General features: G+C 34.5%; 1 protein-coding gene across 1 annotated transcript; it reads right to left on the reverse strand.

Annotated features, from left to right (window-relative positions):
* Positions 1-89: 89 nt before the first annotated feature.
* LOC138698032 (delta-like protein 4) lies at positions 90-23,766 on the reverse strand. Its single transcript, XM_069823712.1, has 8 exons — positions 23,528-23,766; positions 11,349-11,526; positions 8,000-8,119; positions 5,993-6,053; positions 5,436-5,566; positions 5,158-5,218; positions 4,893-5,023; positions 90-1,674 (listed from the first exon to the last, which is right to left on the reverse strand). Exons 1-8 carry the CDS (start codon positions 23,618-23,620, stop codon positions 1,415-1,417), a joined length of 1,035 nt encoding a protein of 344 aa, XP_069679813.1. The 5' UTR covers positions 23,621-23,766; the 3' UTR covers positions 90-1,414.
* Between the last annotated feature and the right edge of the window lie 3,363 nt (positions 23,767-27,129).

Raw genomic sequence — 27,129 nt, forward strand, 5'->3', positions numbered from 1 at the left:
TTATCTGTATTCTTCATAATCTGGAGTCACACAAAGTGTTACGGAATATTGTGCCAGGTCAACATGGTTTGTGGATAAAATGCATGTAATTTGGTGTATGTAACTTTAATAATTTTAGCAGTCTTTGGTACTACATGGCTTCTGCAGCATTGATCTTTACGAATACACAATAAATTAAAAGCATAAATTAAATAAATTAATACAGTTCTACAATTAAATTACTTTACTACTGAGATCTTGCAGATAGTTGCACAGTTTCGGGAGTAAACCTACAGTTCATAATTATTATATTCGTAATGTATTTTAGTTTGCAACAATTTATGATTCAAATTCTTTTCTTAACATAAAATTATAGAAACTGTAAAACTATCTCGCAAGTGCCTTTTGTCTAAATTAAATATTGACATATTCTGTGTAATATCATTTTAAAAACATAATGAAGTATAGTATGTGTGATATTGTATGAGGAATTAATTATTTATCATAACCCTGTTTAATTTGTTCATAGTAGTTTAAAGTATATGGTAGAAGAAAATTTATTTTTGAATTCGTGATATTAATTTAGACGTTTGAAAGTTCACAGAAAAACAAAAACAACAAATATACTTCTTGTTTCATCTGTTACTTGATATGAGCACTTAAAATGCGATCATGTTGAATCTCCTCACATTCATCAAACATATTGGTGAAGCAGAGTGTTTTTATAATATTTTTCTCCACGTCCCACTTTTTCCAAAGAAATAGTCAGTAACTTTCAGAATTATGCTTTACAGAGAAAACATTTGTAATTAAAAGATTTCGTTTGGAAGTGAAGGCCATATCTGTGTTAAATCACAATGTTAACAAATTAAGATTGGGTAATGTAATGAAATGATGCTTAGAAATGTTTCGTATTATGTAAAATTTGTTTTGTTTAATCCCAAAAGTCTTATTCAAATTTTAATTTTAGGTGCGACAAAGTGCCATATAGATAATAAAAATTATTCCACTTTTCCAGTTTTATCGATGAAAATATATGAAAAATATTTTTAGAACATAACATAACATAACAGTTATTTCAGGATACTTAACGTCAAATGGTAATGGAAATTCAATTTAACATAATTTAGCTTTTTCTAATATCCTTAGTGTAGGTACATATTTCATTGTTCAATGTAGTACTTTAACTCATTTCATTGTTCATAACATTTAAATGAAACTAATTACTGTTTATGGACAAATCTTGTAAATTATATTAAAATTATCAAAATATTTTAAAATGTGCTTTTCCATTATAATAGCCATCTTAAATTTACTTATTTAATTTAATTGTCTCTTATTAAAATATGCCCAAAAAGGTTCTAAAGATTTTTCAGATCAAATTTGGAGATTCTATTTTGGAGTAATCAGTTTCTTATTCTGTTCTGGAAATATACTATATAGCTTCATTATACGTAATATTTTCAAGGTGTTCAGTAGTTTCGTCAGGACTAGCAGAGGAGGTAGCATTAGTTGTTGTACTGGGAGGAGTTGTAGAAGACACAACTGCTTGCTCCACTTGTGTAGTCACCTCACAGTTGCGTCCTGTGAAACCTTCAGCACAAAGGCATCGGTAGTTTCCATCTTCTTTAGTTAGACTAACACATGTTGCACCATTTTCACAGATGTCTTTGTTCATGTCGCAGTATTTCAGTTCTGTAATAAATTTTCATAGAAATTAATATCACGCAAGTTATTAACACCCAATAGAGTTGTTTTCAAACAGAATAGAAATGGTGTCATTGGAAATTACTTCTCATTGTACATTTTGTATATTGTCCAAGGTTGCTATCTTTTCTGTATAAATTGCCAGTTATTCCTTTCTCCTTCAGTTCACAAGATAAATTTATTATCTGGTTCTTATTCTCACCACCTGCATTGTTCGGAAGGGAAACCAATTGATCCTCATTTATTGCTATGTCAGGTCCTGTAACTATACCACAGAAAAGAGCTGTGAGGATTGCTGAAACGCAAACAAATATACTGGTATAAGGTATGAAGGATAATGCTCACCTATTGGCTGAGAGAGCATTTCATGATATGACAAATGCTTACGATAACATTTGGTACTTAAGCTACTTCTTTTCCTCTCTACCAAATTGCTTAATGCGTACTGGACATTTATACCACTTCTTCATCTAGCTCATAAATGGTTAAGTTTATATTAATTTTCTCTATATTTTCATATAGCCATGCTTCAATACCGTCCCCAAGGGAAGAGATCTTTAGGCTGTCTAAAAAAAAAGGTGGACCAAGAATGACCCACTGAGACTGTAACAGGCCTTGGAAATGTTAAATGTTATGTTTTATTTAACGACGCTCGCAACTGCAGAGGTTATATCAGCGTCACCGGATGTGCCAGAATATTGTCCTGCAGGAGTTCTTTTACATGCCAGTAAATCTACTGACATGAGCCTGTCGCATTTAAGCACACTTAAATGCCTTCGACCTGGCCCGGGATCGAAACCGCTACCTTGGGCATAGAAGGCCAGCGCTATACCAACTTGCCAACCAGGTCGACACGGGCCTTGGATCTTATACTTGTTTGGATGATGATCTTTTTGAAATCCAAACATTTTTGTCTAGAGAAGTGCTCAGTTTAGGGAGTAATTCTGTAAATAATGGTTTGTTATTACTTTGGACGAAATACTTTGACAAGGTTTATAATGTTTACTCTGAAATTATTATAACGAAAAATTTAAAGAAAAAAAAAATTAAACTAATTCCATGCAAATCGCCATTTTTAGAATTTTTTATTAGAGCTTTAAATGTTCTATATTGTTTGTGAAGTAAAGTTCTTATATTTCACTTACATACTTCGTCGATTAATTGACTCGTAAATATTCAATACGAAGAAAATCTGTTCAGTAGTAGGAGAAAAATTTGCACACACTATTTCAAAATAATGAATTCTAAAAAACTCATATTCCTGTGAAAATCATCATCTTCCTCTCCTTCTCTCCCGCTCATTATCAAAGTACTTACCGTATTTTATACTTGGTAGAATAAGTTAAGAAAAAAAAAAACATTTTAAAAATTACCGTCCACTAATTCTTTGAAAGAGTCGCCTTTTCTCAAAGAGTTACCATACACTAAGAAAGGTGGGAGTGCTTCACGAACTTATTCTTTGCCATGTACAGGACAGCTAAAGATAATTACTTGTAAGTGACAATATTACAATAATAATGGAACAATAATATCAGAGCAATCATACAAGAAATAAATGTATTAATCATAGTAGTAATTTAGGCCCAAGAATATATAACAAATTTATATTTAAATATCCTAATCTTGTCAATTCTAATAGTTCTAATATTAAATTTAAAAAGTTATATATGGATTTTATAAAAATTGTAAATTTAAATTTATATATTCTTATTGCTCAGTAGACATAAGACAAATTGTATTATATACTTCTTAATTTCAATTCAGGAATCCGTCCCTGAGCACGAGTTTTACTCTTTGGGGCGAGCTAAAGTTTTTCTGTTTATATCATATTTTAGGTTACAATTATTAGCAAAATAAATAAATAAATAAATAAAAAAATTTGCTGTGCAGCCTCTTAGTCCCCCACAAACGTGGGGTCTATGCATAAAATTAATCGTTGGTGGAAAGGGGCACAGGCTAATTTATGTGAAATATTTCATCTAATAATACTGTTGCGATTATGTTGACATACAATGTAAGTAATAATCCACATACAATACAAATGCAGTTGTGTGAAGTCAGTGGAGGCTGCTGAAAGTGGGGCTATGGGTTGCCATGTTCCCTGTGAAAATAATTTTAAAATTTCTATGCGTCCGATATCAGCTCTTGATCAGGTACATTAGACAACAACATTAAGGCAATCTTGGTCGAGCTCTTCATCAGCTGCACTGTTAAACGTGAAGTAACTATGGTGACCACCATCACTCCTCATTGCTGACACTGTCGGTGCACACTTGGATAAAATCTCGAAGGGTCCACTCCACAAGAGATATGGAGTGTCAAAATGTTTGTTATTTTCTGAAATTATTTGTGTATGAGCCCTGTCAATGGCTATGAATTTAAAAACAAATGTTTTATGATTTCTTTGTAAATGAGTGCGTCCACTAAAGAATGCGAAGTGTCAAATTCATTGTGTGTGGGTTCTTTGAATGACAGCATGTACGATTCTGCTTAATGGATATAATTGAATTGCCAATTCGAAAAAGTATCCATGATTTGCAATTCGAAAAATTATCCATGATTTGCAATTCTAAAGTTTCAACACTTTTATTTTGAATTTTGATTTTTCATAATTTAGTGCTTTTTTGACTAAATTCTATGAGCAATCACTGTGTGAAATCAAAAGTTATAATTATATAATGTCAAAGTAGCACAATTCCGCATTGGGATCTCGCATTTATGTGATTGTAATCTCGGAACCTATTAAGCATTTACTTTTAAATTAGAGTGATAACTATCCATAGATGAACTTACTTTTATACAGCGTGTAAAAAAAAAAGTATCCAATATTTTAGGAGGTGATAATATGCACCAAAGTAAGAAAATAATGTCTAATAAACATGGGTCCTGCAACACATAGACTTTCGGTTATGGGACACATGGAACCAGGTCAATTTCAAAGAGTGCGTGATTCCTTATGCCAAAGAGCAGAGGAATCCATTGCCATGAATGGAAGTCAAATTGAGTATCTCCTATGAAGAAGTTTTCAGATCGCAGAAATTATTGTACGACCCATATTTATTAGGCATTATTTTCTTGTTTTGATGCATACTAGCACCTCCTAAAATAATGGATACTTTTTTTTAACACCCTGTATACAACAGCTTCTGTCATGCAAGATGTTTAAAACTCTATTAGTGACTTTTAAAAATATAGAATTAGCTTACCAGCGTCACACAACAATCCACCCCATCCAGGTTCACAGTTGCATTCCCATGGACGATGACACGTGCCATGGACACAGCCAGGATAAGGAAAGCATGTGTCACAATTTTCACCCCACCATCCTACTTTGCATCTGTAAAAGAATAATACTATTAGGTATAGTGTAATTTTAATAATAATGTAGAAATATTTTTTTGAAAATGTTGACTTCTTGCACTTAATTTAATTTTGTCACTTACTGCTTTCAAAATCAAGATCAGAACATACCTGCACTCTCCTGGCTTTCTACAGTAGCCTCGTTCCTTGTGGCAGTTTTCAGCACATATAGCTTTAAAAAGAGAAATAAATGGTGAACTGCAGTACAAAAATAACAAGTAGTATCTTTTAATATGAAATTCTTTTTATGTCTATTAAAAATAATTTGCTTGAATTTTTCAGTGAAAAAATGCATGAAAAACTTAAAGATGTGTGCTGAACTGTTGAAGTGACTGAAATATAAATGTTATAGTAACTCCTCAGCGTAATTACTGTGTTGCAATACATACGTGTCTGACATAGTATTCCTGTATATCCTTCATGGCATCTGCATTCCAGAGGTTTTGTGCAATATCCATGTTGACATCCTGGTAGCACTTGACAGTCAGAACAAGTTTCTCCAGCCCATCCTAATCGACACCTAAATTTTTTTTTATTAATTATAAGCATTTCATTTTTGAAAGACATTAATATCTGTATATTGTAAGAATTTGTGGATTGTTGACAGAAGGTATGTCGTTTTCCTGTCCATTGGTGTTGTGGTTTGTTGACTTCCACAATTTTTTCATTTTTCCTTTCAAAATAATTAAACAAATTTCACGTTGTAGTTGCTTTCTTTTATCAGTTTTTACCAAGACATGAGATGATTACTGTAATGTTAAACGCTTTTCTATCTTACATATTTGTAGTCATTAGTAACTGCTTTGAATAGGCAACATAATTATCTAAGTTTTAAATAAAATTAAGAATTTACATAGTTGTTTCTATGTTGTTTATTTAAGTGCTTTATTTTAAGAAGAGAGAAATAAATAATTTATGTTAACGTGTTTTATTTGTATTGCCATACCTGCATTCTCCAGGAAGTTCGCAGTATCCTCTGGTAGCATGACAGTCTTTTTTACAAATGGCTATAACAAAAATATAGGAATATAATTTGCATCTACAATATTAGCACCATTTGTAGTAACATAAATAGTGTTGATAACATAATTTAGATAATATGATTGACGATGGAATGCAGATATAACAACTGACTTCTTTCAAATATATTTGCTCATTTGTAAATGGAAATAATTCAAATGAAGAAGAAATCAAGAAAAGAATCTTGTTAGGAAATAGAGCATACTATTCAAACCAGTCTTTATTTAAGAGTAAATTAGGAACTCTAGACTAAAAATTTATCAAACACTAATAAGACAAGTAGTCATCTATGCTTGTGAAACATAGACTTTGAAAGATGCTGAAATACAAAAATTGATGATACTTGAAAGAAAAATTCCGAGGAAAATTTTTGGACATACTAAAGACCCAGATGGCATTTAGATCTATTAACACAAGACCTACTGGTAGACCAAAAATCAAATGGAAAGATGATATTATTCATGACCTGAAGGAAATGAAAATTAACAATCGTGCTTTTATGAATATAAACCAAAAGGGAAATGAAGTATTGGTCAACCACGACTACGATGGGAAGACGATCTCGGAGTCGGAACGAAAGAAGAAGAAGAAGAAGAAGTCGCTCACTTATTCTTAAGCTGAGGGAAATTTTCCAGCGGTTTCCACAGAAAAGGAAAATATTGAATATTTCACCTAGAATCCGAGAAATTTTATGGTTTGAGAATAAGTAACAAACTAACAATATCTGTGAATTAACAAGATACTCATATAGCAATTAATCCTAGAATGCATACCGGGGTGATGCATCACTCCACAAAAATTTATATTTTGTTGCCATATCTTTGGATGGCTTTCAACAGCTCTCAAATCACAGCTATTCATTCACTATCAGAGTAGTTTCCACTCCTCAGTAAGCTGAGGGTTTCAAAGTAGTACACACATTTCAAGTGCTTCGTGAGGTAGTTAGTAACTCCAAGTATACAGGCACGTTTGTAAGTTTTTATAGCCGTTCCTTGTCATTATGTTAGTGATGGCTGTAAGAGGTGACGATATAAATTCTGATATATGTATCAGGGCATGGATTGAAACAAATGAAACAAGCTAGATTTGCTTGATGTCCCCACGCTAAAGACAGGAAAACAAAAATATCTTGTTTGAAGTGCAACAATCTGACATGCTCAGAACACAGGAGAGATATCTGCATTGAATGTGCAAAATGAGAGTGTTCTTATCCTATAAGCCTCAAAATAATACTGAAGATTATTTCCAAATTGTGCAATATTGTCTTTTCTAAAATAGTGTATTCAATTTGTAAGCAAACTGTAATATATTACTGTAAATCCCAACTATTTGTTATAAATTTTTAAAACTCATGTGTGAAAAATATTTGTTGTTACCAGCAATCTCTATGTTTAAAATATAAAAATAATTACATAATTTTATAATTGATCAGTTATCAACAATTTTGAAGCACTGACATTTCCATTATAGTTATTAAGTTTAGAAATTTTGTGATTTTGTAATTTTATAAAATTAATTTGTCTTTTCAACTTAAAATTTATTTTTTCATAATCCAAAAATTCTTGCATAACATATCTATAAAGAATATAATGCAAAATAAAAGCTATTGTACACAATAGGTCCAAAAGAATATGTTAACTCTCTGCAAGATCAAGCCGCTAGAGGCACTGTTGTTCATATTGCTCAATATTTCGCAAAGATGTCCGTCTTGCTAGTATAAAGTCTTTGGGCATAGTAATATTTTTACAACATTAATACAATAATGTGAAATATTATGCACGATTTTGACTAATGATAAGGGCTGTTTGTAATGCTGATGTGCAAAAAATAAAATTGAAGTGTTACTGAAGCCAATGATTTAGTATTTCCTTTTTTTTTTTTTTTTTTGTAACAATAACTGAAATTTAAAGAAGTAACAGGTGTAAATGCGTACCTTCACTGCAAAAGAGACCATCCCAACCTTTATGACAGTTGCATTCAAAGCTTGCATTGCAATATCCATGACGACATCCTGGCAGTGAAATGCATTTATTGCACAATTCTCCATAGAAACCTGGTAACAGGAGTAAAAGTAAAATACAATGGAATACATTAATTATCAAAATATCGGTTTTATTATTTGGCAATCTGATTCATATTAAAATTTGCAAATTATACACTGGATAACAAAAACACATGTATATTATACAATATATTATACTGTATGATTGCATGGGTTTAGGAGAAATGTACCATAATAACATAAATTTTCAGTAAAACGAATATATTGTGATACACATGTGGTAAGTGCATCGTAACAGAAGAGAGGAAAGAGTTAAAAAAAAACGAAGTGAAGCACACTTAATGCATGTGTATTGCATACTATTTTTTGCACAATTATTATGTTTAATGATTTTAATTTATAGGATTTTTAAACTGAAAATATGAATGGCACATATGCCTCTGGAATTGGCTTGAATCATGATGATCTTCAAATGTTTTTTGTTTCTGTAGGAACATTGATATTATTGGAATATGGTAAGTTGAAACTAATATTTTATGTTAACAGTAGTTTTAAAGAAGTTTTAATTCTACATTAAATTTAGTAAATGATGGCTGTTGTAAGCAGCGATTATATAGACAATGAATTCGATGAAGATGCAGATATTATTCTTCTTTTAATTAACGTGTTGATGTAGTTAGTTAGTTCCAAAAAGAGAATAAAAATCCATACAATTTTACTTACTACATGCTTTTACTTACAGCACTCTTATTACCGTAACAACCACTCAAATGCGGTATGATCAACTTACAGACATTAAAACAGCAATGGTTAGAAGAATATACCACATAATCGTTCAAAAAATGAATTATTACATTGTGGCATACCTTGTAAATTAGTAATTTACAAACAAAAAATACAAAAATTACATAAAAAACAATAATACCACAGTCTAATATATATAGGACGAAGCTTGAGTTGTTGAGGGTACTAGGAACAATAGACTGTGTCGGTACTATTTCGCATTATCTGTGATGAGGCAATAGTAGCGATCCTAGTGGTTAGCAACTATCTATGGATCCATATTCCCTACGTATTGAGCTTCGTGACTATATATATACCAGACTGTGATAATATTGATACACAATGCATTGTTGTTTTATATAGAACTAATTTCTTACAAATGGTTTCTAAAAATTGCCATGGAGTATTAAATAATTGTGACAACTACAGTATGCGGCAAAACAAACAACACAAATTATTGCTCATCTGCTGTCCATGTTTACCATGCATTTTTTTTAAAGCGCTTCATGTCTTTGCTGCAGTAAAATGAGGGTCGAAAAATAACGCAATTAGGTCAACTGACTGCAAAATGGTGGACAATTAATATTGGCTTCTATTACAGCAGTAATAAATTTAACCTTAAAAGAACCGAACATGTTAAATAGTTTCGACTTCCATGATAATGACATGAAATTATTATTACTAACGATTTTAACCAGAATAAACGTTGCAAAAGACCAAAACTCGCATTCCGCCATGATGGATCGTGCAGCAAACACGTAAAGCGGTGTTTTGATTTGCTGCATGGTTGCTGCAGCGACGGTGAAGAAAATGTAATAAAAGAACGGTCTTGCTGCAGCGCTTTATGTCTTGCTTTAAAAAAAACGCACAGTTACTCAGCAAGCAAGTATTTATTTTATATGATAGTTTGATATATTGTATATTCATTGTTGGAATTAGTGCTGCAATTATGGTTCTCACTTCAGAGGAGAAGATGTTTATCGTTGAGCATTATTTCTGGTCATACTCTGAAAATCAAGATAAATCATTATAACATGCAAGGTGACATAAGACTGAATCCCTTACAACGGAACTTCTCGACGACAGCTAACACTGTTGTGTTATTTGGTGCTGGATTGTTAAATCGCTCCTACCACTGCTCTCTAATGTGGCGCAAGCTTGACCCATTCTGATGCCTCACTCAGTGTGACTAGAAATAATGTTCCATGATAAACTCTTTTTCCTCTATTGTGAGAACCATAATTGCAGAAATCAACACAACACTTACTTACTTACTTACTGGCTTTTAAGGAACCCGGAGGTTCATTGCCGCCCTCACATAAGCCCGCTATTGGTCCCTATCCTGAGCAAGATTAATCCATTCTCTATCATCATATCCCACCTCCCTCAAATGCATTTTAATATTATCTTCCCAACTACGTTCGGCCTCCCTAAAGGTCTTTTTCCCTCCGGCCTCCCAACTAACACTCTATATGCATTTCTGGATTCGTCCATACGTGCTACATGCCCTGTCCATCTCAAACGTCTGGATTTAATGTTCCTAATTATGTCAGGTGAAGAATACAATGCGTGCAGTTCTGTGTTGTGTAACTTTCTCCATTCTCCTGTCACTTCATCCCTCTTAGCCCCAAATATTTTCCTAAGCACCTTATTCTCAAACACCCTTAACCTATGTTCCTCTCTCAGAGTGAGAGTCCAAGTTTCACAACCATAAAGAACAACCGGTAACATAACTGTTTTATAAATTCCAACTTTCACATTTTTTGACAGCAGACTGGATGATAAAAGCTTCTCAACTGAATAATAACAGGCATTTCCCATATTTATTCTGTGTTTAATTTCAACATAACACTGAATTCACAATATGTCAAACTATTATATACAATAAATAACTAAATAAATAAATAGGCCTACTTCTTTGCTAGTGGAAGGTGAACTGCAGATAGCAATAATTTCAGTGGCGTTTGTTTTGCAACATACTGTATTTGATCTTTCAGTTCCTTTCCTATTTTGTATTTATTTCTCCAGTTAAAAAGATTTTGGAATTGTTCTTCTAGAACCAAATAAGAGACCTGTAACAAATTTTTTTGGATGTTAATAATATTTAAAAAAAAATTAAGGTGTGGTGGGCTCATATAGCCTATAATTTATGCCACTATTTAGAATATTTAGTAGTCATCAAATCAGCAACTATTTTGATATGTTTAATTTATAAATGCCTGTATTTTATAAAATAATAGATATTAGAAATTTGGTAAAAATTTATTTCAGTTTATTCAGATTGTGTCTGTTTATTATTTTAAAATGTGAAACTGAGTTACTTATAGGTATCTGTCCTTAACTCATTATTTCTTATTCCATGCTGCATGCTCTCAGGAGCATGCAGCATGTTACTTGTTTTAGCGAGAATGCGGTCTCTTAGATGATACTTGGTGCTTCCCTTTCAAACAGTTAGCATTTATTATGAACTTTCATTCAGAATTTGCAACAAACTTACCGAGTTTACAGAGACATTCTCCTGGACGTTTGCAGTAGCCTTGAAGGGGGTCACAGCCTTTCTTACAAATTGGAACATCACACACATCTCCAGTCCACCCACGTAGACACTTCACATCTCCGTTGTCTGTGCACACATAGTGGCTGTACTCGTTTTGACTAGCAGGCACCTCACATGCCTGTCATGCAATGAAAGAGATTGTCAAATAATACCAGTATGTTAGTTGGTTTATGCTGTCTTCTGGTATTATTATTATTATTATTATTATTATTATTATTATTATTATTATTATATTAAAACATAGTAACTATTCCTCCTTCGTAAAAAAGTGACATGCCACTCTCTATCATTGCCTTTTTTTCTTCCCTTTTTGCCTATTGAATAGAATAAAACATATACAGTAACTCTTGCTGAAACTTAAACAATTGAGGATACAGTAAGATATTTAGGCTACTTTCATTCTTAATTACAGTACTTGTATTAGTTAGATCGTTAACACTATAGGATTTGTTTGATTAAATAAGTTGAACGAGTCTCAAGTCATAATGACGCATGTGTGGCTGCAGCAGAGTCAACACAGGTAACACACATACAGTATGTAGATACAATAGTCATGGTTTCAATAAATTTCTTTGTTTCGCATTTTGGGTCACATTAATTGGAGATGCCCGGAAGAATAGTAAACTCCTTTCTCTCACCTCACCAATGGGTATGTACACAAAAAATATAGAGAGTTTCGTGACCTGCCTTAAATATGGGTTAAGAGACTCGTCATCTATCTGGAACACTACTGCAAGACTCACTCCTAACAGTATGTCCGGCATTGTAGATAGCTAACACTAATTATGGTTATTAACGCCACGTAATTTAGTACCTAAATGGAATCCAGGAAATAAATTACTAAGAAATATACGTAAATAAGATGACGTATTAAATTTCTTATGTAGACTAGTCAATGTTAACCAAAATAATTACTTTACTATCAGATTTTATTAAGGTTATGTTTTCTTCGAATTTAACATCAGTACTATAAAATATTTTCTACACTTCTCATGTAAAATAGGCCTAATTGTAAATTTAAACCATTGTTCTTTGAATTTAAAAGATGCGCAATTCAATTAGCCACTAAATCATCAATATAATCAAATCATCATCATCATCATCATCATCATCCTACCAATCTTGCAAAATATTTTCTTCAGTTAAAAATGTTCATGTAATCAATTCTGGAAAACTTTTTCATACTAAGATTTCGTAGGACATCGTCACCTGTATAGGCTATTGGCTAGCATATTTGTCATTAGATAGGAAGTTAGGGAGACAGAAATTCTTAACATAAATTAAAGCTAAGAATTCCGTTTCGAAGATTTACGACACGCAAAAGAACATTTTTCCTGAATGAGATAGCTCCATGCAAAATTTAGCGACCTAGCGTAATGAGGTCGTTATTGTATGAGATTCATCTACTCTCTACCCGTAATCCATTCAATGTTGTTAGTCCATAAAGGCTTCCCACTTATTCAACATCCGGTATCTAAACGTTTCATTTCCATGCACGAATTATTTTAATCTCACCTTCTTCATCATCACGAACCTTCAAAAACTGCTTATTCAGTCTGTTTACATTCACATAAGGTTATGAACTGACATTTGACGTCCACAATTAGTGGAACACTCTGACAATATGGGCACGAAATAACTTAAAACAGGGACAAAGGGACGCACAGGCGCCTCTCTGCCTGGAATCGAAAGATCCAACGGCATAGGCAACATGATTAAGCAATATAATTCATTAAATACATAGAAATGAAATGAAATGAAATGAAATAGCTCGTCAAGAATCGAGTGTCATATCCTGCATATTGTGAGTTTCTTATTAAATAAATCCGAATAGACGTAAATGTCAGATTGGCTTCCCATTAAAAAATATGGGTATTTCGTGGGAAACAGGTAAGAAAGAAGAAAATTCTCAAGTACTGTATTGTGAACACAAACGCATTTAAGTTATCTTGATTCTCTTCAATATTGTCATATTGCTAAATTTAAATAAGCCTTGAAAAATATAAAAACTTTTACGAAACTATCATCAGACCTACAGCAACCGGCGCAAGCTAACACAAAGCACATTTAAGAGATTTCAATTAATACAGTCGAAATGAGCCCTAAGTAAGAATAAAGTGAAACACCGAGTTTAATTGTGCTCAAATTAGCCCTACATAACAATGAAACGTGAATAAAATTGCAATGCAACTTCAAATTAATGTCAAAGAAAAGTTAAGGATAATAAAATTAAGTATTAATAACAGTGAAAATATTTTAGTACTGTAGTAATAATAATAATCTCTGGAAGAAGAATAATTATTATCAATCAACGCTATAGGCCTACTTAAAGCGATTATCACTCGAGGCAGCATACCGCATACGTACGAATAGAGATATCGTACTCTCGATGAGGCGATGGACGACTGGACTTATAGGCAGTCACGTGGATGGGTCGATGGATGGATTAATGTATCAGATGGATAGATGGATGGGTGGGTGGGTGGGTAGGTAGGTAGATAGATAGATACAGACAGACAGATATTTCTTCTTTCGCCGGTAATTGAATAGGATTTCACTTATTTGTCGCGCAATAGTGTTGCGGTTGAGGCTTAAAGACTGGTCCACAATAAACCGGGAACAGAAACGAGAGCGAGAACGGAAATATTGTTAAAATAAATGTATTTAAATTGAGCATTTTCAATTAACTTTCATGTTCCCGTTCCCGGACTCCGGCAAGCTTCTCGTTAATTGTGAATGCTCACATTTAAATATATTTATTTTAACAATATTTCTGTCCTCGTTGTTTCCGTTACCGGTTTATTGTGAACCAGTCTTAACTCTACAAAGCCGGAAGGCCGCGAGATTGATTCCCGAGGGAGTCATACATTTTCTCCATCCATTGACCTAATCCTCTAGCCGCACTATATTCTTGTAGTTACTCAGCCTCTAACAGAAATGAGTACTAGAGGCAGTTCCTTGGGCGTAAAGACGGTGGACACGTAGTACTGACATCCCTACTGTCATTAATGCCGATTGCTTATAAAGATGGGAGACATAATCTTCCGCCATCGTCTGCGTCGATTTGACTTTACCTGTCACCTGTCCTCTTAGCCCCGTATTTAGCTAGAGCAACGCCCATGGGCCCGAAAAGAATTTGCGTCCCCCGCCAACTTATGCAAATCTTAGCAGTCAAACTGTAAAAAAGTGGCATGTAACAACAATTTAACATATGCTATCTAAAGCAGGCATCTGCAAAGCAGAAAATATCGAATATTTATTTTCAGCTCTATTTTTTTTCTTTTTCAAAATTTTACTATCCATACAAATTTGCCGCCCTGGGCCAGGACTCATATGTAAATACGGGCCTGCTCTTATTTGTACCTAATTGTTAATCACATCGCAATATTACTGAATATACTAAGTAATTTTATGTTACAGAACATACTGTGTTTTACAAGTTTATAACAATAGAGAAGAAAATTGTGTTAATATTATTATAGGTAAAGAGTTATTCATTATCAAATACGGTTTGAAGTTTAACCGTCACATCACTAACAGGATATCGTAATTTAGTATTCACGTAATTTCTTAGGCTTAGTATGCTCCTTTGTTAATAAAAAATTCAGTAAGTCAACTTCGTTTCTTTAGATAGATCTAGACTACATGAACAAATGGAAATGGAGGCTACGGTTTAGAAAGCGTCCGATGACCTGCTTGTTTACGAATAGCAGGCTCGGATGTTCAAAGCATTTTGGTAAGTACAGCTGTCAAAAGAAAAAGTGGCCGCTCTCTAGAAACAAAGTTCCCTTCGGGAAACTCCGCTACAATTCGGAGACAGGAGATGTAACATGTTGTTGAACCACGTTGCCTGATATCTACAGTTATAATTAAAGTATTCTCCGTCTTACTGTTATAGGTAATGTAGCTTTCGGGCTGGTATTCGTGAGGTCATGCGTTCCAACACAACCTAGTGATTTTTTTGTTTTTAAGAGAGAGAGAGAGAAAATATAATTGTTCTCATCTCTTTTATGACTGTTTTAGTAATTAACATCAGGTTCATGAATGTATTATGATATGACATTATGCCTGCAAATGGAAAGAAAGAAAGATTATATTCTCAAAAAATATATCTCGTAGCATAAACAAAACAAACTTACTGGCGTCTGCCTTAGAAAATTCAAACAATTAAAAGTTAAAAAAAAACACGATTCAATAGGCCTATTCAGTCCATCCTCTTCCCATCTCGATCACATCTTGCAGTCGAGTGGACATGGAATCGACTAGTCTTTTCAGTTCTAACAATAAGCCTCGGCATCCCAGGATGAGTTTCCACAAATCATCAGGACGTCTTGGAGGGGGACTGGGCCAATATTTCGGCATATGTTTTACTTATGCCTTCGTAGCTCAGTCCGAACAACATTGGAATTTAGATGTCAATGTCTCAGGTTCAAATCCTCGTCACTCCTTTTCATTTTATTGTGTTACAGGACAGTATAATGTAATAATATAAGGAGAAAAACTAACACTAGTATTATGTAACTATATTGTTTCAAATCTAACATTAAATTTATATTACTTATATCGCTAAAGAATGATAACAGAATATAAATGATAACTTGAATATTATTTATATCGGTAAAGAACGATAACAGAATAAAATGATAACGTGAATATTATTTATTTATTTTTTTATTTTAGTAGGTTATTTTACGACGCTATATCAACATCTTAGGTTATTTAGCGTCTGAATGAAATGAAGGTGATAATGCCAGTGAAATGAGTCTGGGGTCCAGCACCGAAAGTTACCCAGCATTTGCTCATATAGGGTTGAGGGAAAACCCCGGATAAAACCTCAACCAGGTAACTTGCCTCGACCGGGTATCGAACCCGGGCCACCTGGTTTCGCGGCCAGACGCGCTAACCGTTACTCCACAGGTGTGGACCTTGAATATTATTTATATCGCTGACGAACGATAACAAAATAAAATAACTTGAACAAGACTCGAACTCATAACCTTCGAATCATTAAACGAGGTCTCCACTGCTGCTCTATAAGACGCAGATATCGAATAACTGCTTCTACAAATGGATTGCATCGTGTAACATCACCGTGACCCGAAGTGGACTTAGAAAATATTCGCTGTTCACGAGTGCGGCCATTTTTTTTTCTTTTGACAGCTGTACAATACATGGAAACTGCGTGGCATATTGAATCGGCGTAAGTTTGTCTTTGCAACAAGTTATCCTCATTATGGTAGTCATTATTGTGATATTGTGGCTTATGAGTCCTTGAATGATTTTTGCAGTTTCCATGTGCACAGATATTTTATTACGGATGAACGTAGCCAAGATGGACTCTTATGATGACAGGTTACTGTGAAAAGAGGAGACCGAAGAATTCTAATGGCATTTGTCCAACATCAAGCTTTGTCTATCATACATATATTTAATAGAATTAACAAAGATATTTCAAACAAAAATGCTTGATATAATTTTTCTCGTTTTTGCTTCCTTTTCGAGATAAAAAATTGTTCTATATGAAACATTTCATAGCGTGTTTTGGCATTTCATGGCATGTTTTGGGAAAGTCATTGCTTTAATTTTCAATATGCTCAGTCAACTTAAGAGAGCAGTGTATTATGATAATAAATGATTGAAAGAATTTTAGTTTTGTCCTTTAAATGCGCAGAAATTTGATCCGAACAAATGTAACATTTTAAAATTACTTTTCAGAACGAAAAAGTACATTTGTTCAGACAAATTTCTGCACAATTAAAAGATAAAACTAAAATATTTCAATAATTTATCATCATAATACATTGCTCTCTCTTAAACTGACTGAGCATAATGGGAATTAATTCGGTAGCTTTTCCAAATACGCTATGAAAGGTTTCATATAATTTTTTTTTCTCGAAAACGAAGCAAAAGCGGGCAAAATTGTATTAAACGTTTTTGTTTGAAATATCTCAAAGAATAACCCCTTGAAATTAATGATATTATTTACGGTTCACTCTGTGTAATATAACAATACGTCGCTCTTCCCTTTCTCCCCAAAGAAAATAACTTGTGAGAGAATTTACAAATTTCGATTAAGTTTTTTTAAATTGCTATTTTGGGTACAGTTTTTCACAAATTACGTACGAATTTTCAAATTCTGGATGCAATGTCCTGAAGGGTATCTTGGGCTATACATATTACAAGTATCTTAAGGACTGAACAGCATGGATTCACAAAATGTACTTTTTGACATAGCAGTAACTAATTATTACAGTAGGTATTATTTAAATTTCACTTATTATTACTTTTAAGGACACGTGACTTTTATGATACAGATAGGCCTACGGTTAATTAATCATACTACAGTAACTTTTCAGAGACGAGATGGTGATACGGCGATAATGGATCACTAGTGGAAATACAATTATATGGAAAATCGAAGTATTCGGATACAGTCCTACTCAATGTAACTTTTCCACCATAAAATCTTACAGAATCAAATCGGCTTTAGGCCCGCCTCTTCTGGTGAGAAGTCATGAAATATTTTACTGAGTTACTGCTGTATCGAATGATCTATATCAGGGGTCGTCAACACAGAGCACGCTGGGGCTAGTCTCTCCTACCCGCGGAAAACGCAGTGCACTATGGTGCACTCCGTAGCTGCTAGCAGGTATGCTCTCTATCCGTGTACTCTTTGCACATTTCAGCGAGTGCTGACGACCACTGATCTATATGGATAATTATTACACAGTTTTTATGCAATTAATCGCAAATGATTGAAATCGTTCTGGATGTTAAAGGTGCTTCATTAGCAACATTGTGTATTGTCAGCTTCTTACAAAATGTTACAATCGTTGGCATCAAGGTGGATCTCGGGTATTATTATCAATTACTTCAATTGTCTACACCATTTCTTGATCTTCTATACAGGGTGTAAGGGGTATAAATGCCGTCCCTTTTACAGTCGTCGGGGACGATCTACAGGATCAAAAAAGTCCATACAACGTAGGGTAAAAACTTGATAGTTTTCCCAGAAAAAAATATTTCTTCTCTTATATTATTCGCGTTATACTGCTTATATCGTTAGTAAAATTACGAAAACAATACATCAGTAGTTATATCTAGCAAAGAGTTAATATTAGTTTAAATATTTGTGTGTTCTATTACGTTGTTCGTGAAATTAAATAGAAGTGCATGCTTAAATTTGTTAATATTCTGGCGTGAGAGACGTGGCAACGTGTTCAGCAGGCATACTCTGCGCAGACGTACGTACATGTCAGCTGAGTTCAGGCTCTCTGGCCATAGGTCTACTGCCGAGCGGATGACAGTTCGGTACCAGGTATTCGATAAACAACTTACAATGCCATTCACAGTTCAGGTATATCATATGTTATTAATTTATGAAGAAAGTCGTCATAATTCAAGTGAGGTGAGAAGGATGTACCATCAATGTTTTCCGCAATGAAGGTTACCAAATCGGCGAACTTTTGTAGCGGTTTCTCATCGATTATTAAAAACTAGGAGTCTTTTACCTCGTTTCGAAAAATCACACAAACAGAAATTTCTTAAAAAATGGTACTGCATTATGGAAGCGGGAGAGATTAAAATGTTGCATTAAAAAAAAGTTCTTGTGATTTTGCGCAGTAAACCATTATTGTTTATTTTTAGACGTATAATAAAAAGATGGACCAATATTCCTAATATTGTTAAATAAAATGGAAATTTACCATAAAGTTCTATTAATGAGATTGAAAGTTCGTTTTATATAAACAACGGTCAGCCGCTGCATTAGAACAGAGCATCTATTTTGTACCGGTATGTCTGTATCCGCTTGAGCTGTAACGTGTACTTGCAAACTCCCTTCTCCCCATCCAGCAACGTTGCCAAACGCCTAATATTGTGAATATTAATAATTAGTTAAATATTGCAATTAGAAAAAAAAATATATTAGGACTTTTTTCTTCCTTATGACATGAACAATCATCAGTTAAAATAATGACACATACTCCTTACACCCTGTATAAAGTATGAACCTTCTGAACTTTTATTTGGTATTAGACCTAATTACCCTCTATTTCTTTTTCATGTATAAAACAGTTTGCTCATATAGCTTATAGAGTTGTTTTCAATGAATCTGTTCGACATGAAAAAACTTGCATTGTTTTAAACCTTTTCGGGAACAGGATATTCTTTAAGTAATAAGCTTCGTAAAGACCCAATACTGGTGTAATTACTTTTCGTGTCTTAATGAGCTGGACCTATATAATATAAAATTTGACCAAACACAAGAGATTTTGTTCTATTTTTAATAAATAAAATTCGCTTCACCTACGTAAACATAATCAAGAAAACAGCATCATGATATGCCACCAAACAGCTGATCAGTTACTTTTGAGTGGCCATGCGTGATCTAGGCACATTTAATGTAGAAACGTCTTTTCCCATTTCTGCAGAAGAAAACTTTCTACATTTTTCAATCTTCAAAATGAAATAACGCTAAACTTTCTACATTTTTCGATCTTCAAAATGAAATAACGCTAGTACTATTAAAGATATTCACTTGAAATTTGCATGATACGTGTAACATAGCTTAATGAACAATTAAAAGTTAGACAATTGTTATATCTTCATTTTTTGTATGAATATATTTATTTATTTACGGAATGCGCGCTGGTTCGAGTCCTCTTGAGGGAAGAAATTTTCTCATGAAATTTCGGCCAATGTATGGGACCGGAATCCACCCAACATCATGATTCACTTGGGGAGCTACGAGCCCCTACCACGCTGTAGCGGAGAACTGAGAAATATGTTCCCAAATTGAAGCAGCAGAAAGCCGCCATTTGTTTGTTAGAAAACGCGCGGGATTTCGAAACCGCTATTTGAATACGTGTTGTATTGCGTATCCGAAAGCTAAATGTTTTTGTTTAAAGGAACAATACTTCCTTTGCGATATATCTTTAATAACGCGTGTCTCCTGTCAGCAGAGTTGCTAGGTTTTCTGCGAGGGAAATCGGGATATCAGAAGCTAACTTAAGACATTATATTTATCAACACTTTATTAAAGAGATTTATAGTTGTTTTCTGCAAAGTAGTATTCGTGTGCTTTTAATGTAATATTCGCCTCCCTGAGAAACACTAAAATACGAAAGACACACAGTAGGCTACAGTGAATACTACAGGCTAATCGTTTTTTTTCTTTTATTAACCATGAATATGTTTTAACCATTCGCTACTAAATTAACTTTGCAACTTTTCTTTTTCGGAACCGGTACTGCAACAGTACATCGACGATGAGTCCATGTTTAAACATAGTTCACTGCACTACAAAATGCAGCAATTGTATGTGTCTGTTATTAGTGTAAAATACAATATCAAAACGCTCTTTTTTTTTTTTTTTGGCACTCAACGCACCTAAAATACACAATGTTGATTACTTGCGAGAACAGCAACTAGGTACCGAAACGGATTAATCAACAATGTGGTCGAACTAGGGGAACTATTATCTTGCGAGTAGAGTTACCTTACGGCAATCAGCTGGGTTACCTCACAGACTTACTAAATATCCGCGGGTTACCTCTATGTTTACAATGTAACCATCTGAGTCAATATATAAATAAAAATATCGGATAATAGGAAATGCAGACTAACTTGTTTAAATTGCGTTCTAGGCTATTATCCCTCAAATCGGGATTTTTATCAATCTCGATCCGCTTTATCGGGATTCAACCAGGCTGTCAGACTTGCATCATTTTCATAGGAACTCCGAATGTGAATATTCATAATCAAGGTTAATAATGTATACTTTGTAATTTAATCTGTAGGTTAAACTGTTGTATAAAATCAAAAAGCATTATTATTTATTTATTATTATTATTATTATTATTATTATTAGTAGTAGTAGTAGTAGTAGTAGTAGTAGTAGTAGTAGTAGTAGTAGTAGTAGTAGTAGTAGTAGTAGTAGTAGCAAGTAGCAGGAGCAGCAGCAGCATAAAAAACTGTTTCATTAATCCATAACTAAGACAAGAGTTACTTTCAATCAGGGATATTAAAAATTTAACTTTTTGTAGTTTACACAGTTTCTGTTGAGTTGTCCAAAGGAACGATGGTGTGAAAATTCCTTCCTCTAACAGGCTATGTGGCCTAATACTTGTTCTGGGAGATGAATTTGAAATGTGTTATGCCATTACTTAATGTGTGGTTAGTATATGCAGTATTAATGAATATGTTTCAGCTTTTAGGCTCTGAAATTTGTTTATATATATTTTTTAAACAGGATCTATTTCTACCGTCCCGCGCCGTGGCGTGGTGGTCTAAGGCATACTGCCTAGGACTCGCATTATGGAATGCGCGCTGGTTCGAGTCCTCATGGGGAAGAAATTTTGTCATGAAATTTCGGCCAGTGTATGGGACCGGTGCCCATCCAGAATCGTGATGCACTTGGGGAGCTACGATAGGTAGCAAAATCCGGTTGCGAAATCCAGCTGTAAAGGCTGGGGAGATCATCGTGCTACCACACGATACCTCTATTCTGGTTGGATGATCGTCCACCTCTGCTTCGGCATGTGGGCGTGAGGCCAGCAGCCGGCTGGTCGGTCTGGGGCCTTCACGCACTGTAGCGCCACGGATTATAATTATTATTATTATTATTATTATTATTATTATTATTAATTCTGTATCTTCGAATTCGACGAATAATTTTATTATTCATGTATGCACTGAAGCAACAGCTGTTTGAAGAAAGGGAAGGATATGGAGTGGATGAAGGACAATAACAATGTATACAGTAATAACGTAGTTTGAGAGGTAACAACTATCTTCGAAATGAGTTGAAACTCTGAATGATTCATTGTAGGGTAGAAATTCTCTCTGCGGATTGCACCTATCCATTTTCGGTTAAGGGAATCTTTACTCAGAGGAAATCTGAAGCACAAACAGCCGTATAAGTACAATAGTTTGTCTTCTGTAACATAATAAGGGCCAAAAATATTGTAGAAATTAAAGATTAACTAATCAGTGAAATGTAACATTCCTTCCTTCTTTATATTTCCATCTGTGTGCATTGCTGCAATTAAAAATAGCACACGAACTAAACCTGTACTTATTCATTTCAACCAAGCAAATGGCCGCCCGTCGGCTGTTCAGTTTGGGAGCATAACACTAGCGCCAGTGAGCGGTCTAGCGGTTATTTAGTAAGTCTATGGGGAGCTACGATAGTTAGCGAAAATCCGGTTTCGCAAACCAGCTATAACGGCTGGAGGGGATCATCATGCTAACCACACGATAGCTCTATTCTGGTTGGATGATCGTTCACCTCTGCTTCGGCATGTGGACGTGAGGCCAGCAGCCGGCTGGTCGGTCTTGGCCCTTCAAAGAACTGTAGCGCCATGGATTTACTTTTTTTAGATTTATTTCTACTGGCAAAGTTAAGGCCATAAAGCCTTCTCTTCCACTCAACCGTATTAGAACACAAGCAAATATAAAAACGACAGAAATACAGGAACAAATATAAATTACGAGTAGAGCCTATTTATATTTTAAGTTGGATATTAAAGTGCTATTAGATAATTTTTTTTATTTTCAATGAAGTGTTTTCAAAATTTTCTCACAGATTGTTACGCCTACGCGATTCATGAGCTCTCATATGAGTTACAAATCACGCATTTTGTCAAAGAATATGGATTTAACTCGTTTTACATCAATACCTAATTTTTTTAAAATTTCATTTTATTTTTACGTTTATGATCCAGACTATCCGTAAAAGTGTTTCCAAGAGAGACCTAGAAAAAGTTTGTTCAAAAATTGAAACTAACATTTAAATATTAATTTCCAAGATCTTTCATAATTTCTAGCCATTTAACTCATTTACAGGTACAAAAAATGTTTTCATATGTCCTGCCCCTTAAGGATTGAACATAAAATTTTCGAACACGATATTAATCACATTAATAATGGAGTATATGGAAATGAGAGTGTCTATACCAGCGTCGAAATCACGTAGAGATCCAGACTATCCTTAAAAGTGCTTCCAAGAGAGGAAGAGATAAAGCTGTCTATAACCGGGATTGAACCCAGACATACTTGCAGAGTGGGTTAATGCGCGCCGTCATGACCATATTCAGAATTAATAAAAAGACCCTCACCTGCTTCTTCCACTTCGGCACGAACCTAGCAGGGATCACAACAGCCGGCAAGACAGCGAGGCACACCAGGAGTGCCAGGAACGCCCGCGACATTACGTACAGCAGAGACTCTATGGACTGTCGAAACGAAGAGGACGTGTGTCGCCGAGAGACTGGAGGATGCGCTCCTCTCACCGCCTGTCCGAGAGCCACTGACCCCAGCCGTCCTCGCACTAGACCTACTTTCTGGCTGTCATGGTTAGCTTTAATCCACGTATCGGTTCTTTTACACTGCTCAATATCAATACAAACATGTCACAGTGCCAATGACCGCCAGGCCAACATTTTGCGTCATTGCAGTCATTAGCACGCCACCGTATGGGGAACGGAAGATGTCTGCTCCGTCAATGAAGGTGACTCTTTATTGCGGATACTCTTCCTGAAGCTAGAGGACGCTTATTAGACGACAACTTCTTTAATTTAAGTAGGGTAAAGTTGCTAATTCCGTGACATATTTAATGAAGTCTATATTTATGCCAAAATTGTAATAAAAATTTTCAAATGACACCTAAATGACGTTATTTGGACCTTTAGCTACAGTTTTTACGACATTCAGTGTCAACAGTTTCACAAGTTTGGTATATGATATATGATTCTTCATTGTTATACAGTGGCTCCTAAATCCGTGACATGGATCCAAATTCCGTGATAGTGGTTTCCTAATTCCGTGAGTGATATCCTAATTCCGTGATACTAAAATAATCCTCATTAACTGCTCAGAAAACAAACGCGTATTTGGAAAACACATTAAAGTCATGGTATATTGTTTTAATATGGATTAAGCAAGAAATTACAACATAGAAGAAGCGCCTAAGTGACTAAATGTTATACAAAATATTTGTGTAACTACAGGAATACATATTACATATTAATATATTATAAACAAAATAAACTGAAAGTTAAATTCAATACAAAATTTTAATTTGAATAAATTTAATTATAACACAATTATTTCTCATTACTTATATTCCTAACAACATCAGTAATTAAGTTAAATATATGCCCTATTATTTTATTATAATTATAAGTTAATTGATATTTTCTGTAACTTATTTCTATTATTATTTCCACGAACTATTTTCTTTCATAGACATTAATTTTCACAATTTAGCGTTGGCATCACTGGTCGAGTGAGCCAAAAGGAGAAATATGAAAATAAATCTGAAAATGGGAAAGCTCCTGTAGCATTGTTATTGTGTCATAATGTTTAAATAACCATACACATTGATTCAGCTGACTATAATCCTACAGTAACATATCATTTTTATAATGCTATATTAATTCTTACTTCAAATATAAAATGTTTCTTCATAAGTGGTCATAAGAGAAAGAAAAACGTACTGGTCAATCACCTTTCACTGAACAAAAGCTTCTGCAGTCGACTGCTTCTATTCAAAAGGCGGGTAGTCAATGTAATTGAGAAGAAGACATCTCTTGTCATGTGTTAGGTATTTCAAAAATTTAAAAGTCAGAGACCACAACTCCATGGCAGTCAATTGAAATTTTATCACGGGATTAGGGGTATCACGGAATTAGACACCTTTACCCTACTTTATATTGGCCTGCTCACTGGCAATCAGGATTCAAATCGCGATAGGGTAAACTAGGCAGTTATTGACCAGTACACGGTGATTGACCGCTTCCTTTTTTCAAGTATATTGTGAATAAACCACGATAGTGATTTCACTTTTTGCTGCATATACCTCTGGTAATAACCCTTATTTGTGGCTAGTTGTCACTGTTCATCCCAGTGCAGTAGACGGTCAATCACTAATAAGTGTGTGGTCAATAACCGTGCAGTAGATGGTCAATCACTAATAAGTGTGTGGTCAATAACCGTGCAGTAGATGGTCAATCACTAATAAGTGTGTGGTTAATAACCGTGCAGTAGATGGTCAATCACTAGTAAGTGTGTGGTCAATAACCGTGCAGTAGACGGTCAATCACTAATAAGTGTGTGGTCAATAACCGTGCAGTAGATGGTCAATCACTAATAAGTGTGTGGCCAATAACCGTACAGTAGACGGTCAATCACTAATAAGTGAGTGTTCAAAAACCGTGCAGTAGACGGTCAATCACTAATAAGTGTGTGGACAATAACCGTGCAGTAGACGGTCAATCACTAATAAGTGTGTGGTCAATAACCGTACAGTAGACGGTCAATCACTAATAAGCGTGTGGTCAATAACTGTGCAGTAGACGGTCAATCACTAATAAGTGTGTGGTCAATAACCGTGCAGTAGACGGTCAATCACTAATAAGCGTGTGGTCAATAACTGTGCAGTAGACGGTCAATCACTAATAAGTGTGTGGTCAATAACCGTGCAGTAGATGGTCAATCACTAATAAGTGTGTGGTCAATAACCGTGCAGTAGACGGCCAATCACTAATAAGTGTGTGGTCAATAACCGTGCAGTAGATGGTCAATCACTAATAAGTGTGTGGTCAATAACCGTGCAGTAGATGATCAATCACTAATAAGTGTGTGGTCAATAACCGTGCAATAGACGGTCAATCACTAATAAGTGTGTGGTCAATAACCGTACAGTAGACGGTCAATCACTAATAAGTGTGTGGCCAATAACCGTACAGTAGACGGTCAATCACTAATAAGTGAGTGTTCAAAAACCGTGCAGTAGACGGTCAATCACTAATAAGTGTGTGGTCAATAACCGTGCAGTAGACGGTCAATCACTAATAAGTGTGTGGTCAATAACCGTACAGTAGACGGTCAATCACTAATAAGCGTGTGGTCAATAACTGTGCAGTAGACGGTCAATCACTAATAAGTGTGTGGTCAATAACCGTGCAGTAGACGGTCAATCACTAATAAGCGTGTGGTCAATAACTGTGCAGTAGACGGTCAATCACTAATAAGTGTGTGGTCAATAACCGTGCAGTAGATGGTCAATCACTAATAAGTGTGTGGTCAATAACCGTGCAGTAGACGGCCAATCACTAATAAGTGAGTGTTCAAAAACCGTGCAGTAGACGGCCAATCACTAATAAGTGTGTGGTCAATAACCGTGCAGTAGACGGTCAATCACTAATAAGTGTGTGGTCAATAACTGTGCAGTAGAAGGTCAATAACTGTAAAAGTGGACTTGTTGTGTTTATTTAATTTATCTTTGTATTACAATTTTATTTTTTCTTTCGTTTATTGATATTGATTTGTTTCTGAATCTTCACTTGACCCAGTGCCTTTAAATTTCTCTCAATAAGTTACCATTGTTTTTCGCTATTTCATTGTTTTATTATTCATTAGCTTAAGTGATCAATCACTATACAGTTTACCCTATATCGAAATAAAATGTATGGTAGACAGAAGTGATGTTCGGAGCAGGTTATTCTACTACCTTTTCTCCAGCAAGCTCGCCATCATTTTCCATTAAACACCACTAACACCATCAGCATATTGGTGCGTGCAATCTGGTTACTGTAGAATGCTTGGCTTAAGAAGATAAAGTGCCATCAATAAAATTAAGTTATATTAACCGAAAAGCAAGTGCATCGTCTTAATACGTCGGAGATTAAAGTTCCAGCAATGGAATTTATGGTGGATA

Source organism: Periplaneta americana, chromosome 4, assembly GCF_040183065.1.
Source record: "Periplaneta americana isolate PAMFEO1 chromosome 4, P.americana_PAMFEO1_priV1, whole genome shotgun sequence".
In the NCBI taxonomy this organism is placed as follows: domain Eukaryota; kingdom Metazoa; phylum Arthropoda; class Insecta; order Blattodea; family Blattidae; genus Periplaneta; species Periplaneta americana.

Coding starts and splice junctions, on each gene's coding strand:
- LOC138698032 (XM_069823712.1), bottom strand. CDS start 23,620: ATGTCGCGGGCGTTCCTGGCACTCCTGGTGTGCCTCGCTGTCTTGCCG. Junction 11,527..23,527: donor TGCCGAAGTGGAAGAAGCAG/GTGAGGGTCTTT, acceptor ATTGCATGACAG/GCATGTGAGGTGCCTGCTAG. Junction 5,219..5,435: donor AGGAATACTATGTCAGACAC/GTATGTATTGCA, acceptor CTCTTTTTAAAG/CTATATGTGCTGAAAACTGC.